The sequence below is a fragment of the Larus michahellis genome, chromosome 4, assembly GCF_964199755.1.
Source record: "Larus michahellis chromosome 4, bLarMic1.1, whole genome shotgun sequence".
Taxonomy (NCBI): Eukaryota; Metazoa; Chordata; class Aves; order Charadriiformes; family Laridae; genus Larus; species Larus michahellis.
This window is the reverse complement of record NC_133899.1, coordinates 25,443,170-25,461,729: the sequence shown is the minus strand read 5'-3', so window position 1 is coordinate 25,461,729 and position 18,560 is coordinate 25,443,170. Positions and strand designations below refer to the sequence as shown.

Here is an 18,560-nt window from a genome sequence, read left to right as displayed (position 1 = left end):
GGCGGCGGCGGGAGGGCGGCGGGCGAGCGGCGGCCGCCGCCGCCGGGAAGGATGCGGCTGCGGATCTACAAGCGGAAGGTGTTGCTGCTGGCGCTGGCGCTGGCCCTCTGCGCGCTGGCGCTGTGGGGAAGCGGCGGCGGAGGAGGCGGCGGCGGGCGGAGGCGGCAGCAGCAGCAGCGGGGCGGTACCGGTACCACCGGGGAGACGCCGAGGGTCAGCGAGCCGCCACCGCGCCGCCCCGCTGCCAACGCCTCGGCCGCATCGCCGGCACCGCCGCTTCTCAGCGAGAACGGGACGCTGAGTTACCGCTCGCTCGTTTACCGGCTGAACTTCGACCAGCCGGTGCGGAACGCCGGGCGCTTCCCGGCGCGGGCCGCCGCCGCCGACGTGGTGCTGGTGGTGCAGGTGCACGACCGAGCCGAGCACCTGCGGCTGCTGCTGGAGTCGCTGCGGCGGGCGGCGGGAGTGGAGAACGTGCTGCTGGTGCTGAGCCACGACCTGTGGGCCGAGGAGCTCAACCGGCTGGCGGCGGGCGTGGACTTCTGCCCCGTCCTGCAGGTCTTCTTCCCCTTCAGCATCCAGCTCTACCCCCGCGAGTTCCCCGGCCACGACCCCCGCGACTGCCCCCGCGACGTGGGCAAGGCGGCAGCCCTGCGCATGGGCTGCATCAACGCCGAGTACCCCGACTCCTTCGGGCACTACCGGGAAGCTCGTTTCTCCCAGACCAAGCACCACTGGTGGTGGAAGCTGCATTTCGTCTGGGAGCGGGTGCGGGCGTTGCGGGAACACACTGGGCCCGTCCTCTTCCTGGAGGAGGACCACTACCTGGCACCCGACTTCTACCACGTCCTCAAAAAGCTCTGGGCCCTGCGCGAGCAGGAGTGCCCCGAGTGCCAGATCGTCTCCTTGGGCACCTACAGCCCCGTCCGCGGCGGCTTCGCCGGCCGCGCCGATAAGGTGGAGATGAAGACGTGGAAGTCCACGGAGCACAACATGGGCATGGCCTTCAGCAGAGACACCTACCAGAAGCTCATCGAGTGCACGGATGCCTTCTGCACCTACGACGACTACAACTGGGACTGGACTCTGCAGCACTTGACTGTCTCTTGTCTTCCAAAGTTCTGGAAAGTGCTGGTTCCCGAAATCCCCAGGATTTTTCACACGGGGGACTGTGGCATGCACCACAAGAAATCCTGCAGACCGTCCACCCAGAGTGCCAAAATTGACTCTCTCTTGAACAGCAACCATCAGTACCTGTTTCCCGAAACGATGAGTGTCAGTAAAAGGTACTCCATGGCACCCCTGTCCCCTCATGTGAAAAATGGAGGGTGGGGAGATATTAGGGACCATGAACTCTGTAAAAGTTACCGCAGACTTCAGTGAGGATCGGTCTCGCAGCCTTTTTTTTTTTTTTTTTTGAGTTGTTCCGTACTGTCTTTTACAGGCACACGTGTATAAAAAGCATTTATGAGTTGGTTTCTGCTTTAATATGAATAAACATTCTTGTAAAAGGTGTCCCAAAATAGTAATCTTTCATGTTCGGCAACCACGTTTTGGAAACGGGTCACTTGCTGCTGCCAGGCCGCTCAGAGCATCGCCGCGGCCCGTGCGCAAAAAGTGCTGTGTTTCCTCAGAGGAGGAGAAAATGTGTTGAAGTGCATCTTTTCTGGTGCTCGTGGCGCTCTGGTGCGGGGTTTTCCCCGTTGGGGGCAGAGTGGTGCTGCCCGCGGCGGGGGGTGGCGAAGAGCGAGCGATGGGACCGAGCCCCGTGGGAGCCAGGCTTTGCATGTCAACTCCGCCAGCGCCGTCCCACCATCCGTCCCGCCCGCGGTCACCTCATGCCCCGTACCCGCGTCCCGGTTTGGTTGCGATGTGTTGATGAATATATGAAGGAAAAAAAAAAAATCTTAAAAAAGCATTGTTTTTACTACAATGTAGATAAATATACGATTTTTTTAGTTCTGCCGAAATAAAATTCAGTTGTTTTGTAATACCAGAGAAGTTCTTGATTCTCACAAAACAGATGATGTCATCTTGTGTTGCTAGAAAGTCAGGGCCGGGGCAGGCGGGGGGGGGTCTTTTCTTTAATCCAGAGGGCTGAACACATGCCATCACTCGTTCTAGTAGTGTGCATTTAACTTCATTAAATTTTTAATGACACTCGCTAATTGAGGCAGAATAGAGTAACAAACGCGTGGCATGACACCTCTTTTGTTTGGATCCAAAAAAAAAAAGTTCACTTTCAAATTAGTTGGCGGTATAAAGCGACCAGTAAAAAAATACTGCTGTGTAATGGGAACACACTGAGCTGGAGCGGGGAGAGCAGGGCTGTTCGTTAACATCCAACACTTCCTTGCCCGTTTTAAGTCTAGTGGTTCGGCTGCTTTAATGGCACGGCACTTTGAAGCGCCACTGATAGGACATAAGAAGCTTTTTGTAGAACAGAGAAGGAAAATGCTGCACTAAGGTGACAGACGTGAAATATTTAGAGGTAGATTTTATGCTATGAGATTTGGAGGGAAAAAAAACTTCAGTTATTTAATTAGAAAAAGTGGGGTTGGTGCTCTTAGGACTCGGGCTACAGCAGTGACTTTGCCTGGAAGGGCGTGTAGCAGGGTTTTCCTTCTATCACCATTTGTCACCTGCTTTATGGGTTGCGAATCCAGCCGTTAAACCTTCGCTTGAGAGCGTGCCAAGTTTTGTGAAGTCCCCCAAGTACCGTGCAGATGTTCATTTTGACCGCAATGCTCTTTTGTTTTCCAGGGGTAATTGAACGGCTGTGATTTTGTACCAGCTTTGGTCCGAGCTCCATGTTCACAGTTGCAGAGAGTCAGGGCGGAGGCTGAAGCGCTGCCTCCCCCCAGGGTGGGAAACGTAACCCAGCAAACACCCACCTCCTCCAGCTGGGGCTTCCACTACCTACCCCCACTGCCAGCCCTCCCCTTTAACAGACGACTGCAACGTTTCAGCTGTGAAACAAGTCAAATTCCTCTAAAGCACATTTGTGTCCTGTACAACCCGAAAGAAAACAGAAGTTATTTCAGGAACAGCAAGAAAAGGAACTGAAAGTTTATTATTGTTAGATACGTTCTTTTGGTTATCGCACTTTAGGGAGATGAGCCGGCAACCAGGGTGCTGAAGCTCCTGGGGAACTGTTTGTGAAAAGTAAATCTGATCTGGATAAAGTGAATCCATTTTACAAATGGTAAATACTTAGTAGCAGACGCGCAACAAGAGAGGATGTTTTTTATTGTGCAATTGAATTTGTTCAGTTGACAGACTGGGGTATGGTTGGGCACTGTGTTCTGAAGTGATGTACTAGGATGGAATACATGGTATACATGTTGATTACTTCTAGGAAACCAATTAGAACTTCTCCCTGTAATTAGAAATTTTGTTTGATTGCTAAAAATCAGCGCAAGCCTAATCCTGCAGTTATCACAAAATGAAAGGTTTGAAAAATGATGAATGCTGCTCATTTCTAGGTGGACTAAACACAGCAATTCCTGAAGGAGCCGTTGGAAAAAGGATATATACAAATACTCCCTTTAATGGAGCAAGAGACTAACAAAGTTATGGAAACAGTGAAGATGCATTTTCTTCCACCAGCTCAGATTCACCTTCAACTGCATCTTCCTTGTAAGTAAAACTGCTTGAGCCCACACATGGGATCAGAAAACTCAGACCTGCTAACTTCAAAAATTAATTAACAACGTAAGTATTCTAAGTTGGCGTGTAAACAAAATAGTTTCAGTAGGAACCCGTGTCCTACTCTTAGCCCTGAACCACAAACCAGCATGTGGAAGTCACAGTAACCATCAAAAACAGAAGGAAATCCTAAAATAATTAAACTAGTCCAATTCATACAGCAAAGAATTCTGAAACGTGACCGGGCAGTGTGTTACGTGATCCCTGACGATCCGCACGCTCCCGTCCTGGCTGTTGACTTCTTGGAGAAGCGGGGAGGCTGGTCTGCTGTCCCGGCCACCCTGGCTCCCCAGTGAGCCACCCTCGCTCCCTGCGAGCGCAGCCGCTTCCCCCGCTCCCGCCTGCCCCTCCGGCAGAAGGGCTGCTCCCTTTTCAGAGTCTGCGGCCGTGGCCCTCTTGCCTACTGTGACAGCGCTTTCTAAATCCGGTTCCTTTCTCCTACATTCACCAGGAATCGCTGAAGTGGTGTCAGAAGGTTCATGCTGCAAACAATGGTGTGAACTACAACCTACTTTTCCTATTGTTTCAGCCGTTGCAAAATATGTGGAAGTTTTGTTGGTTTCTGTAGCACGTTCTCCTTCAGCTGTGTCAGCCACAGTACCGTCAGTTTCGGCCTTCGTTTGGGGGTAGTCGCCATTTGTCTTTTCAGTGAGATCTCCTCCTGAGCTGCTAAGCGTTTCTTCTTTTCCATCACGTTCTAAATGGGCCGCTTCCTGCGGCTGTTGAGAAAATAAATGTATTGTTTTACAGTTGGAATGGACTGGGCATACAAAACTGCTGTAAAGACACTTGTTTCTCCAACCTATGCTTCAGAAAGCCGAGTCAGTCCAGCACTGAGGTTTTCCTGCCCCCGGAGTGCGCGTGGGAATGAGTGGCAGGAGCTTGTTGGCCTTCCCGGGGTTTCCTCTGCAATAGGAAACGCTCCTGGGCAGCTGCCAAACGGCCACAGCCTCTGTCACAATTAACAGCGGGAAAGACTGGGCAATTCACCACACCCAGGCTCTTGTTTTCCAAAAACTCAGGGGCCACAAAAATCAGCCAAGGCGTCTAAACTCTCACTGCAAGGAGTTTGTTTTAACCTTGCAATTAGGGAAATTACCCTCCTGTCGGATGTGGAAGGTGTAACTGGTGAGTGAGCCATCTTTCTCAATCGGCCTACATGAGTTAATCCAGGAATTGCTGCGGTTGGCCCCAGGAGAGTATGAACTGTGAGACCCAGTGAATCTAAACAGCCGTTACCCAGTGTCACCGTTAGCTATTGACTGCTTTAGTGAAAAACGGCTGAAAACTCCCATGTCCCTGACAGTGGGCAGTCGGGATCAGGCGGCATCTGCACCCATGGACTCGGAGACTGAGTCGCTCTCACGCACCCAGCCCTCTCTGACCCCAAAGCCACTGCTCGCTCCAGAAAGATGTGGAAGAAACGCCTGTAAGTCCTTCTCAGCGCTGGATGATTCTCCCCCATGAACACAGGAGTGATTTAAGGATCTTAGCTTTCCTGTCTCAGGTACCAAAACATCCACGTTTGCTCTCCAACAACCTGAATTTTAAACGTTTATGTGCAATCCCCACTAGTGCCAGCAGTTAAGCCAAGTAATGCTGGAGCCACTATCTTTAGGGTAACTCCTCAGTCCTCCAGCATGGTTCCAGAGGTCACATGCTTCATCTGAACTTGCTTTCCAAGAGGCTGTCTATATATTAACTACATCTGCCGTCTCCAGTTTACAGAAGTAGCCTGATTGTCCCTGCGTATTACCTTCCCGTGCTTCCTTTAAGAAAAATTTTAAATAAATTTCTGATGCAGTGTCTACCAAGAAATACCAGTTGATTTGGGGGTTTTTACCTCACATTTTCCCCTTTACAAAACAAAAGTTTTGTTTTCTTTGTCTGTCCCTCTCCTATTTTGCAAAGGGAGGATATTTTAACCCTGTGGCAGACCTCAGACACAGACCACCTTGCATCCCGAGACAGACAGGGGGACGGAGGAAGAAGGGGAGCCTGAATGAGGCCTTAAACATGACAAGCAGTGAACCTGGGACCAATGGTTAAGATGAATAGTCCCATGTTTAATTATCTAAACAACAGGAAACCACCAAGTATTCAAATGCTTGAACCAAATAAATATGACGAGACCCGAATCTTCACAAAGTCCTCAAGGTTTTCTCTGGCTGCGCGACAAGGCAGAGAGTGGAGCAGTGGCCATGACTGAGCACCCTCTGGCCACCTTCGGGAGCCCTTTTGGCTCCCCGCTGCCAGGTTCTTTGCCTCCCCACTCCTTCCTGACCCCACGGCCCTCCGGGTAAGGTTACTTCTGGTGACCAGACACCCAGAAAGGCGTCCACGCAAAAGACAGCGTGCTTTAACCGTGAGCTCCATACATGAGCCCAAACTCTTGGGTATTTGAAGGATGCGGATTATTCACTTCTTTAGTCCCATTTTAAGAACATTCTGGTTTTTATTCTAATGACATTTGCCGTGATTTGTTTGCAGCACGTTGTCATCAGCTCTGACCTGGACGCATTTGGGGTCTATCTGGATGAGGGATACTGGGTAGTTACTTAGTATTTTTTTCATTTTAATACCAGTGAGAGATTTAGCATGTGTGTGCCATGCCATATTCCCGTAAGGAGAAAGCACTGTCTGTAATGATTGTATTACAGTTGTTCTTCCCAATGAAATACAGGAGGTTTCAATCCCTTGGTCACAATAAATGGCACAAAAGGGAATCTCTGCTTCTAAAAACTGACATTTATACTTGGCAAATACACCCTACTCCACGGTCTTCCCTGCAATATCAAGACAAAACAGGAACAAAGCTGCTTCAGTCAGGTTTGATACGATCTTGCTGAAGTACATAAATCAGTCAGCAATACATACTACTGCCAGAGAGATCCTTACCTTCAACCTGATTTGAATTCTGTCCTCAGTAACATCGAGCACTTCAATTAATGGCTGACTTTCCAGTGCTGATTGGGAGCAAAAGGAAGGGCATAAAACAGTGCCTAGAAATCCATCAACGTTTTCTTCACTGACAAACAATCTTTCCTAAAGAAAAGAAAAGAGCGAGCAGGTTAGGTTCTTTTCGTACTATACTCCAGCGATATTGGAGCAAGAAACCCACTCCAAACAAAGCCAGGACACGGATTCACAACATGTCTTTCGCCGCATGCTCACATCTCAACAGATTCTACATCAGACGTTCAGAAGTAACGAGGTGAAATGAATTGAAGACCAGTGCTTAGCTCATTTCGATTTAAAGTACGGATCTGCATCATACGCAAAGGTAAGAGAAACATGTTTTCTTCTTTTGATACATGACTAATAGATAGAACTGGATTGAGCAATTTAAAAGTATGACCTAAAGTAGAAGGTTTGCAACTTTTCCCTGCTATTTCCAGTTAAACAGTTCATTGTTAAACAGAGTTAGATTCCTGCTGAGGAATGATTCACGTCATCCACCATCCTCACCTGTCTTTACATCAGGAACGCGTTACGCTTTTATGGATTTGTTTCAGCATCTTACTTTAGGAAACGCAAACACCTCCTTGGACTGTCACTGCAGGATCTTTGAGCCCTCAGGCTTCAAGATCAGACCTTCTAAAGCAAAAGCTATGAAACATGCATGACTAGATCCATTTCACATCCATCCACGGAGCCTTCTCAGATCTCCATTTAGGCAAGCGTAAACACTGGTTGGAAGAAACGGAGAGGCATCCACCGTTAAAGATGACAGTCTGGGACGTGTTTTGAGGCTGTTAATATGCTGCTCACAAACAATGTCAAACCTGTAGCAACATGTTTCAAGATTTAAATCAATTACAGGTAATTAAAGGTCCTAAAGTATATCCTGGAGGGACTGTTTCATAAGAACTACAGAGCTTTCCCTGTCCTCATGGTCTTCCTAAATCATCTGCTGTAGGCTGCAGGTAAGGACACACACTGGCACCATAAAAATGGTCTAACCTAGAGGACTATTCTTATGTTCTGTGAATTACCTTTCCTGTTTAACAATGAACTGTTTGCTTGGAAATGGCAGGGGAAAGTTGCAAACCTTCTACTTTAAGTCATACTTTTAAATTTCTCGACCCAGTCCTACCCTCTTGTCAACCCAAGGAAAGTTAGATTCAATTATCACTGACATCTTGCGGACTGAGAAGCAAAAAGGCAATTCTGCACATTTTTGGCCCCCTGTGGATGTATCCTTATGCACAGCCAGATGCCGTGCTGTGCCTAAGGTATGAAATTTAATTGCCATCCTAAAAAAATAATTCTGTATGGGAAAAATAAACCAGCGTCCTATTTTTTCACTATTTAAATTAGAAATCACAATATGGAAAGTCATAACATACGTATTGCTGGTTTTCAAAAAGAGAGGATTGAATTAATTTTCTATCCAGAAAGATTACAATCCAGGCAAACATCCAACATCGGATGCTGAGACAGTCTGTGGAAAGATTAAACTACAGCAGGGCTGCTCTGACAGAAACCCCTGCAGGAACACACCTACTTCTTGCAGTTTTGTATACAAACCCTGAAGTACTTATTGCCTCGTATTGCATCCTTTCTTGCCTGCCAGAGAGGGACCCTGATAGTGCTTTGGGCTTGTAGAAACATTCTGCGGAGTTCAAGAGAAAGTGTCGGAGTAAAGAAAAAAGGCAGAGAGTACACGTGCAAAATCTGTGCAGCACCGAAACTGCCACAAGCTCATGAACTAGATCCCTGGCCTTGGGCAGCACAGGAGATACATTTCCACCTCCGCCGGTATCGCTTTGCCCACGCATCACAGACAGAACAGCTCAGCTTCCCTTCCGCGGGGTTTTCAGCACGCTGCCGAGCACGATGCCAGTTCAGCCAGCATTTGCTTCCAAGGGCAAGTGCAGCAAAGCACCCTCTGCTCCAGCACCACAACTCTCCTCACCCAGCTGAGAAATCTAGAGTCACCTGCCAGTAATTCACCTTTAGCTGACACCTCCACTCCTTTGCACCCCATATTTTCGTCTTAAAGCAAGAAAATTTTCCTAAAAGCTGGAGAAAGACCAGTGTTCGTTACTATTTTTCCTCCAAAACAACCGCTACAAGATTTCCACATCTAAACACCCCTTTGGGAAAAGAACCACCATGGGGTTTGGGTCTCAGCAATCTTCCTTTGATTCTCTGCTTTCTCCCAGAGTGCTGTGACTCTCTGCCTCCATTTTTTCCTATATAAAATGGGGAAAACAATGTTTTTTTCCCTCTGAACCTGCATTTATTTTGTCTAGTTAGAGCCTAAACCCTTTGTGAAAGGCTCGCTTACTGCGTGTTTGTGCTCTTAACAAAGTTGGGACCTGACCTTGTTCGTGTCCATAAACAGCGTAACAATACGAACCAAGCACGGGTATGGGAACCGGAAGAGGAGATGCTTGAAAAATCAACAGGTAACGCAAAGTTCTCTGTTAGATCTAAATATTGCAAATCGCATCCTTAGATCACTTTGTCTGAAACAACTTTAACCCCAGGTCACTTGCAGACACTGCAGAGCCATCGCCTCCGAAATTGGCACCGTGGAGAAGGAGCAGCAGTGGCCACGGGAACACTCTGCAGCCCAGGAAATGCAGGAACGGCTTCGTGGCAGCACTTCCGAAATAGCAGGAGACGGTTTACATGCACCAAAGCGGAGTGAAGAAAACTGGGAGGATCCTTAGGAGCTCCATATAGAAACTGCCTCCCCTGGTCAGGGGTGCAGGTGCCAGCACTGCCCATGAACCACAGTTCCCAGAAGAGAGCGACAGCCGTTCATCCTCAATGCAAATACCACTTTGCGTTTTGGCAACAAACCCAATAGATCTTTTTGAAGTTGTTTTTTTTCCCCTAATTAAAAGCAAAATAATTTCTTTTCTTCACAGAAAATACTGTTAAAAAAGAAAAACTGAATGGAAGGTCTATTGATCCGTACTTTACATGAGGATAAAAAATAACTGCTCGTGATGATGTTCCTATCATTCTGATTAATTACTATAAACCAATTTTGCCAGGTTTCATACCAGTTCGACGCCATATTCCCAGAGCACTACACTTACATTTCAAGTAAGTATTTAAAATTTTACCACAGCACTACCCAGTGGCCTGCCATAAATCACGGTACCTTGTGCTGTACGCACAAGCAAAGCTGTTATCAATATAATGATTATCATTAGCCTGTTCAGACAGCCAGCAACTGTAATTCAGACTTTGCATTCACGGTGAGTATAAGCCGAGGCGTTTATATTACTGCAGATGTTATCAAAGCACAGACCTTGAAAAAATGATTCAGGAATTTATTTTAAAGCCTGTTTGCTCTGGCTTGGAAGAGCAGTGGAGGACAACCATCTGCAGATGATTTCAATGACCCTGTAAAATAATTCTTCACTTTGAACAGTTTATTTTCTGATATTTATGATACTCTTAGCAACTTAAATTTGTTTTTCTCTGCACATACTGTCATCTGCTGTTTGGTACACATTCGTTTTTCTCTGTGACTAAACTGAGACCAAATTAACATAAATGTTAGCAGGAATGACTTTGATTTCTAGAACACTTCATCATTCGAAACCGTCCCCGCATCACACGGTACTGACAGCACACAGCAGCAGCGATACTGGCAGAGCCAGTGCAGAGCCAGTCCCCCACGGCTGCCCTTAGCACTCAAATAGTTCGTTCTGCATTATTTTATCCAAAACTCGGAGCCAGTTACCAGCAAGTTACCTCCCACACAGGCTGCAACTGCTTTAAAAGCAGGACAGATTTCAGGCTTAAATTATTTGCATGTCTTCTGTAATGGGAAGCTGATGCCGATACGCAAAGGGGTTTGGATCTAGGGATCTCCTGGCCTCTCGGTGTGTAGGGTCCCGTTGCAAACCAACTCGACATGAGAATTTTAAGCTTAAAGTTTTGATGAATTAAAGTATCCGGACAGGGGGTGAAAAACTTTTATAAGGCATTCATGACTGCAAAGATTAAACAGCTCAAAAGAAGCTTTCATGAGTTTACTCAGTAGGTTAATAATGTTTCCAGACATAAATGTTTTGTGTATGTACGTTATTCCCACAATGCACCTAGCAATTAAAGGCCATTCAGAAATTAGTTTGTTTTATAGCAGAAGCAAACTAATTACGTTTCTTAATGTAGTTTGGGAAAGAGATTACTTTGAAAAAAATCAAACAATAAGTTTGTTCTGTTCTCCTTTTCTGTCCTCCTCTGACCTCCCAAAAAACTTGCCAAGAGTCCTGAAACACTGAGCACAGAATTAACTGCACCAAAAATAAACTGTTGTAGGATTAAGTACAACAGTCCTAGTTTCTAGCATTGTCTTCTAAGAAGTGACTCCTAAATATTATATTAACTCTTTATAGTAGCTTGGAAGTTGAAAAATATAACCCTGACTTTCAAAGAAAGCATGTAACACACCTCAAAATAGCTTGGAAATAAGGGCAAAACCCAGATGCAGCAGTAGAGCAGGCCGGGCTGCCCCAAGCCAGCTGAGACCCAGCTCCTCTGGTTGGATTTCTGAGCTTATCACAGCCTCCGTCCAGCGCTCTGGTACAGATTTCTCTCTGAAAAGTGGCATAGGCTTAAAACACCAATGTATCTTACAGCTCGCTCCAGGTTTCACGCTTGGTTGACTCTTATACCGAAATACATTTATCCACAAGAGCCCTAATTCTGAGATCCCTGAGCAGAAGGACAGCCCCAGCACGGCCCCAGGCAGCGCGCCCAGAGGAGCACATCTAGCCCACGGGCTTTTCCACCCACTCTCAGTGGCGGGAGTATGGTAGCTCTGCCACCCACAGATTACTTCTTTTCCGGGGAATCTGTGGCCTCTCGGCAGCCCCACGCCAGGCACATGTCCAGCGTGGCTGGAGAGCACAGGATCTGCCTGGGCGCAACAGACCCGAAGCACATAACAAAACAAATACTGTGTTCAATGAAAGAACGAGAGGGCTAATTAAAAAGACTGACAGTCCCTCTGTTGTAAAGAGAACTAAAAATAACACTGTTCCCATGGGGGGTTTTGTGCAAACAGGTCCTCGCGGGTGTTTGTCCTGGAGCTGCCCCCCAGCGTACCTGTTGCCAAAGCAGAAGACAGAAGTCCAGGGGTTAGAAAACAACGCATGACAGTCCGTGCGTGCAGCGAGCAGAGGTCAGAGGGCTTCAGTGGTATTTACCGGCAGCTTTCTGAAGGAAAAAGCAACCAGAGCTTCGAAAGGATCTCCTTCACAAGGCGCTGGTGGCTGTGCCAAGCAGCAAAATCACACCTCTTTTTTTTTTTTATGCTCAGCAATGCACCTGTCTAAACCATTCGCCATGAAGGCATCAACATTCACATAGAAGTAAAAGCTTTCCTATCGCTATGGAATTCCCTTTTAGATACCTATGTCAACTAATCCTCACAAACAGCGTAACTCAAGCTTAGTTCAAACCATGAACTAACCAGGAATGTTTAGGATATTATTTTTCATACTGTAAATGTTAAAAAAAAAAACCATAATCTCAATGCATAGTAAAGCAGAGGAAACTGCTCCCTGCTGTTCTCTGGAGCCCCGTGGGGGTTTACGCGAGTTAAATCTTGATATTCTCCATAAGAGAACATGGGGTTTTATTACAAAAGGGATGAGCTGACTGCAGCGATTCCCTCCCTGGCAAGGGAGACCCCAGGAGGGAAGCACTGACCAGGAGAGCGAGCACACCTCCTCTGCACAAACGCATTTCAGTCCACGGAGAAGGGCGGAAAGGGTGTGCGGCAGCATGAAAGGGAACTATTACTTTCACCAATCTTTTTCAGATCACATGAAAATGAGCACACACGACCCAAAAACTGCAGGCAGAATTAATTATCTCCCAAACAGGTTTCACATGCTAGTATAGCTGAGCCTCCAAGTCTCAGTAGTTCAGATACACCCACCAGAAAACTGGGGTTTATTTCTGTTAAGAATTGAGCATTCAACCCCAGGAGACCAAACATTTAAAGACCGTGCTTTACGAAGGCATCATTTCAGTAATTGCCCAACTCCAGCTCTGCTGTAAACCAGGACATTCTGGGACATGCTGTTCTCGGAAACCTTGCCTGGCAGGCTTACAAATTTTATTAATGGGTATTTAACTCTCAACCATTCGTTTTTCATCATTTACTCCCCAGGCTCTGTTGTCTTAAAATCAAAGGGCACTCTCCAATGCAGGAGTTTCCTAGGCCTGAGCTCCCAGGATTTAAACAAATGGAAGGAAACAATGTCAAAGGCATCAGTGGATGAACTGCAATAAAGAGTAACGGAGGGAGCACGGCCCACAGCTGGTCCTTCAAGGCAAAGAACAAATGGTGAAGGCAACTTCCTCAGGTCACGCGTCTCTATTCCCCTGGAAAAACAGGGCCTGGAGTGAGCCCTGCAAGAAGATCAAAGCTGTGTGGTCTCCGGTACAGTGACTGAGCACAAGGGCAGTGACAAAAGATAACTCTAAAACCCCTGAGGTATGTGACCCTGTTCCACGAAGTCCAAAGTTACAGGATCTTTATTTTTGTAGGATTTCTGCTCACCTGAAATTTCTGCTCACTCAGCCAAGGAGCAAAACTATTCAGGGAGAAAGAGAAGCAATGGCTGCAACTGCTGATTAGAAGTTAGAGCTCAGAGTCAGCTGAGAGCTGACTATCTATTGTACAGGAAAGCGGCAAAATCAAGGCAACACCAAGAGCTACCAAACAAAGCAATACTCGCAATGACACAGTCAAAGTCCGGGGAGGGCTGTTGCACTGTAAAGATGTGCTGAAAATAAGCACTTGCTGGGGTGGGAATTCAGACTGCTAAGCATCTATGGAAACTGAGCTCTAAATATATCGTCTTTCAGCACAGGGATTCAAAGTATCTGACTTTACAAAAGAAAAACCAGTCCTTGAAATTCTGTTTCAAGAACAGTGTCCCACAGACAAGCTCAACTCATTCTTCTACCAATATCCGTATCAGACCAATTTCCAACAAGAAAAGAGGGCAGTGCGATAACAGGAACATCACAGGCACGCAAGGCAGGGCCGTGCAATTACCGGCAGCGTTATCGTACATGTTGATCTGGGCAGAAGCGCACAGGCAATCAAAATGAAATGATACGCACTGCACTACATCATAGCGCAGGGAGGAGGCTGCCGACGAGATGCATTCTGCTCATGCAGTGAACAATTATCATAACACATTTTCCTGGCTGTTTGGCAAGTTAATGGGAGACAATTACACAGGCAGCCTAACAGGGAACTGTGCACAAGCCATCAACGAGTTGGGCAGATTTCTCAAGTAACTAAACCAGCAAGGTATCTGGAATAGCGGTCTTACAGTCCCTAAAAGGGGCTCCAGGAGAGCTGGGGAGGGACTCTGGATCAGGGAGGGGAGCAATAGGACGAGGGGGAACGGTTTTACACTGTCAGAGGGCAGATTTGGATGAGATCTGAGGAAGAAATTCTTGGCTGTGCGGGTGGTGAGCCCCTGGCCCAGGTTGCCCAGAGAAGCTGTGGCTGCCCCATCCCTGGAGGTGTTCAAGGCCAGGCTGGACGGGGCTTGGAGCAACCTGGTCTGGTGGGAGGTGTCCCTGCCCAGGGCAGGGGGGTGGCACTGGATGGTCTTTAAGGTCCCTTTCCACACAAACCATTCTGTCTTTCTATGTCTGCTCCCTGAAACAACACAGAAACCCTCAGTCTCCAGTAAGAAACAACTTCCCAGGAGACAGTGGAATAGGAATTTCATATCTGTAAAAAAAAGCCAGCCTCATCTTTCGCCGGGCAGTATCCTCTGGCAATGCTACTGCGGGGGGAACAGACTACAAACAAGCAGACATCAACGTGCCTGGGAGGTGCAGGATAAAATTCCTGCTCGTCTTGGCCACCGAAAGCTCCCTGAAGTGATTAAACAAGGCACTGCTATCGCGTGTGTTCCTAAAACACTCTTCTGTGACTGATGTAACTCCTTGCAGATCTCAACGCAAGAACCAAAGCTCTGATTTATAGAAAGAGATTCAAAGCAGAAAACCACCAGAGATGACAGCAGACAAGTTGAGGAAATCAACGAAAGTAGAAGAGAAGCTACCACGAGCAAATAGTTAATGGACAGAAGACAGCATATAATAGTAACTCTAATTAAATATTAATTTTTCTCACTTCACTCTGAGCGAATGCAGTTATCAGCGCTGGCACAGGCACTTTGGGGAAATAGCACAGTTAAAAAAAAGTAAACAGAACAAATTACTTCAGAGTGTTTCAGCTGCTTTAATTTGCAGGTCCGGTACACAAAAGTACCCCAGCAGAAATCAATCTTTTTTAGCCTGCTACATGAATGAATGGCTGGGAGGCCTATGACTAATGCCAAATCTCCTACTACTACTACTCCACACAAAACATTTTGCAATATATAATAAATTCAGCACATTCAAAGATTTTTTAACTCACAAAAATGTGATATTGACCAAAACCCCATTGCTGCACGCCCTTTTAACAACTTACAATCAAAAAATGTTCCCCCAATCATAATAAGGAATGCACATACCAAACACTTTCAATCATTAGACTGAGATCAAGGAATGCAGAAATGTCCAGTCACAGTAGTAAAGAGATACTGCAGCAAAATTTCCTGTTCCCAAACTGAATTTCCAGCTATATCCCCACGTAGAGTCACAGAAAGCTGTTGTTTTCCCTTAAAACCTGCATTTAGGCTTGCACACCATAAAACAAGCAAGCACACAAACACACACCACAGTGCATAATGAAAGAGGTGGATATTCAGACTATCTGAAAAAGCGGATAAAATGCCTGTAGTCCCTACCCCGTGCCTATACAGAACATAAGCAGTAGGCTGCATGATGGCTTATTTGATGTCTCATCAGCACCCAGTACTTGATCACCCCAATTCACAGTAGTGCTAAATGTTTCCTGTCCCCACTTGCACAGACTTGCAGGCTTCTGATCCAGTAAAAGTGAAGGAAATGCACCACAAACAGTCCATTGTAGGTGGTTCTCAATAAATCCATCATCTTCGATACTTACCCAAAATGATCAGCTCCTCCTTCAGAGGAGTTGCTGTCACAGAGAAGTCATGCAGCCTGCTAAATGGAAAATAAAACATGTGCAGCTGCACAAATACTACTTGGATAAATACCTTTCAGAATCCTGCAGTATTTTCTAATTGTAGGGATGGAGCAATTAAGATATCCCAAGCCACCATCCCAGTGGATATACTTTAAACCTGCCAGTTTTATGGACTTGCAGTCCCATGGTACATGATCCAACCTGCAAAGGATTTTATTGTTCTAAAATAAAAACAAACTCCATATCACATGGCTGAAAGATTACACAAGAATTGTGCAGCCTTAATCCCTGCTCATGATAAATTTGAAACTCTGATCTTACAGAATAACGTAGTTCTCGACAAATCTGGTGTGAGTGCTTCTTGACAGCAAGGGTGCCACAAGGTGAGCACTCCTTTGCAGGGACACTGCCAGTTCTCAGCAGGCATGCCAACCTCCTCCAGCCACAGGGAGCATCGCTGCCTAACCCATAAAATAATAAAATATCTCAACTGGAATCATATTCAGGCCAGTAAGAAGAGAAGCCGAAGAAAACGCCCAGCAAAATGGCAACAGTTCACAGCTGCTGTTTCCTGTACTACTCCGGTTGAACTAAAAGGGCATTCCTGCGGCTGTAAATGGGAGTTTGGTCCTGAAATACAGACACAGGTACACGCTACTCACACATCTGCGTTTCATGACACTGTATGCATGTGTGTGTATGTCTGCTGTATTATAAACATATCCTTTCTTCACGTGAATAGGCTGCATGAGCAATTTACATGGCCATAAATGCTAATGCTAAGGGCATAGAGCAGGCTCTGTTCTCACTTATCATCAGAACTGCCCTTAGATAAAAGTCAGCACAGGAGGCAAAAGTCATTTCAATTCCAAGGACGAAGGTGTCAGCTCAGTGATGGACCTTCGTACTGCTCATACAAGCCTAGCGCTAATTAGGTCATTCCACTTACATCCGGTAACAGCCCTCTGAGGGAAGGAGTTTCTGTCACTACTGACTTCCTCTGAACTCAGGCCGATAACCTAACACCCTCCCTGAGACATCACTCATAAACGAATCCAAACAGCAGAAGTCACACACCACGGTGAAGCGGTGGCACTCTGGGGAGCGTGACACTGCAACCCTGCCATGTTGAAGCTGTTACCTGCAGAGCGGAGGCATCAAGGCCGAAGCAGAACTTCTCCCAGGGCCCGGTGCAGCCGGGGGCCTTGGCAAGCCCAACGGCAGCGTTGTGGGCAGACACGCTAACGCTGGTCTCAGGGGACGCCAGCCTGTTGGCAGGAGGAAACTGTAAGAAGAGGGCATAGGCGCCAGTGTCACTGGAGAAGCGGAGGCTGTAGTGGTTCGTGCCCACGGCCCCGCTCAGGCTCTGGGGCAGGATGCCGGGCACATGGAGGAGCAGGGTGAGGGAGGCCTCATCCTGCCGGCACTGGAAGGGAGGGCACACGGCGGCCTCGGGGCTGCCGGAGCCCCGGGGAACCGCCATCTCGCCGGGGCTACTCTCTGCCACCCGCGGGGGAGGGCACGGAGGGGCGGCCCCGCCGAGGCCGCCGGGCACGGAGGGCTCGGGGCCGGCGCTCGGAGCGGGGGAAGCGGCCCCACCGCCCGCCTCAGCCGCCGGCGGCTGCTCCAGCCCCTCCGTGCCGGGCTCGGCCTCCTCCAGCCGCTCCCCGGCCGGGCCTGGCGGTTCCCGCGGGGCGGGCGGCGGCACCACGGGCAGCGTGACCAGGAGCTGCCGCTGGGCCTTGTTGAAGGCGGCCCGCCCGCCGTTCTCGTCCACGTCGTAGGGGAGGCGGAGGCGCAGGCGGTAGGCGGGGCGCTGCGAGTCCAGGCGCAGCTCCCGGCCGCGGACCTCCAGCGCGGCCTGGGCGGCGGAGCTCAGCAGCGGCAGTTCCACCGTCACCACCAGCTCCCGCGGCACCGGGCTGGGCGCCGAGTCGCGGCAGCACCGGTAGTCCTGCAGGTCCACGTAGGAGCGGTGGCGGATGCTCCAGCGCGGAATGGTGGGGCCGGCGGGTCGGGCCGCCGGGGGGGCGGCGGGAGGCGGCGGCGGGGCGGCGGGCGGGAAGGGGAAGGGCGGCAGCGGGGAGTCGTCGTCGGGCGGCGGCGGGGGACCGCCGGGCAGCGGGGTGCGGATAACGGGGGCCTGCGGGACGCCCTTGTACTTGGTGCCGCGGAGGACGGTGGCGTTGGCGCGGTCGAGCTGGACGGCGCAATGGCGCTCCACCGCCTCCAGCGCCGTGTCGCTGAGCAGGCGGCGGAAGCGGGCGCTGCGGGCGGCCAGGCGGAGGGCCGCCGGGTGGAAAACCACATCGTAGACCAGGCGGCGGCGGCCGCCACGGCCCAGCTCTTCCCGGCCCGGCGCCAGGCTGTAAGGCAGGGCCCAGCGGTGGCCGCCGGGCTCCGGGCGGGCCTGCGGGGCCCCGACCTGCGGGTTGCTGCAGACGTTGAGGTAGCAGCGGCGGGAGCCGGCCTGGCTGGTGCGCAGGACGTAGCCCGCCTCGGGGTGGACGAAGCGCACCTCCACGCCGCGTTCCCGCTCCAGGGCCGCCACCTCCTCCTCGTACAACTTTCGCTGCTCCGGGTCGGCCAGCTCCGCCGCGTATTCGGCGAACAGCGCCCGGAATTGCTCGTCGCGGAAGGCGCGTTGGAGCCGCTCCGCCTCCTCGGCGCTGAGCTCCAGCTCCTCCAGCCGCCCCGCGCCCGCCATGGCTCCGGCCCGGCAGCCCTCGTTGCTGTGGAGACGCCAAACAAGATGGCGGCTGCGGCTCGGCCGTGCTAGTTG

General features: G+C 49.2%; 2 protein-coding genes across 2 annotated transcripts; one reads left to right on the top strand and one right to left on the bottom strand.

The window, feature by feature from the left end:
• Positions 1-1,993, top strand: MGAT2 (alpha-1,6-mannosyl-glycoprotein 2-beta-N-acetylglucosaminyltransferase). The gene has a single exon (XM_074583597.1). The coding sequence runs from the start codon at positions 52-54 to the stop codon at positions 1,381-1,383; it is 1,332 nt and encodes a 443-aa protein (XP_074439698.1). The 5' UTR covers positions 1-51; the 3' UTR covers positions 1,384-1,993.
• DNAAF2 (dynein axonemal assembly factor 2) lies at positions 1,425-18,485 on the bottom strand. The gene is made up of 3 exons (XM_074583590.1): positions 16,920-18,485; positions 6,607-6,753; positions 1,425-4,427 (listed from the first exon to the last, which is right to left on the bottom strand). The coding sequence occupies exons 1-3, from the start codon at positions 18,483-18,485 to the stop codon at positions 3,852-3,854; spliced, it is 2,289 nt and encodes a 762-aa protein (XP_074439691.1). The 3' UTR covers positions 1,425-3,851.
• Between the last annotated feature and the right edge of the window lie 75 nt (positions 18,486-18,560).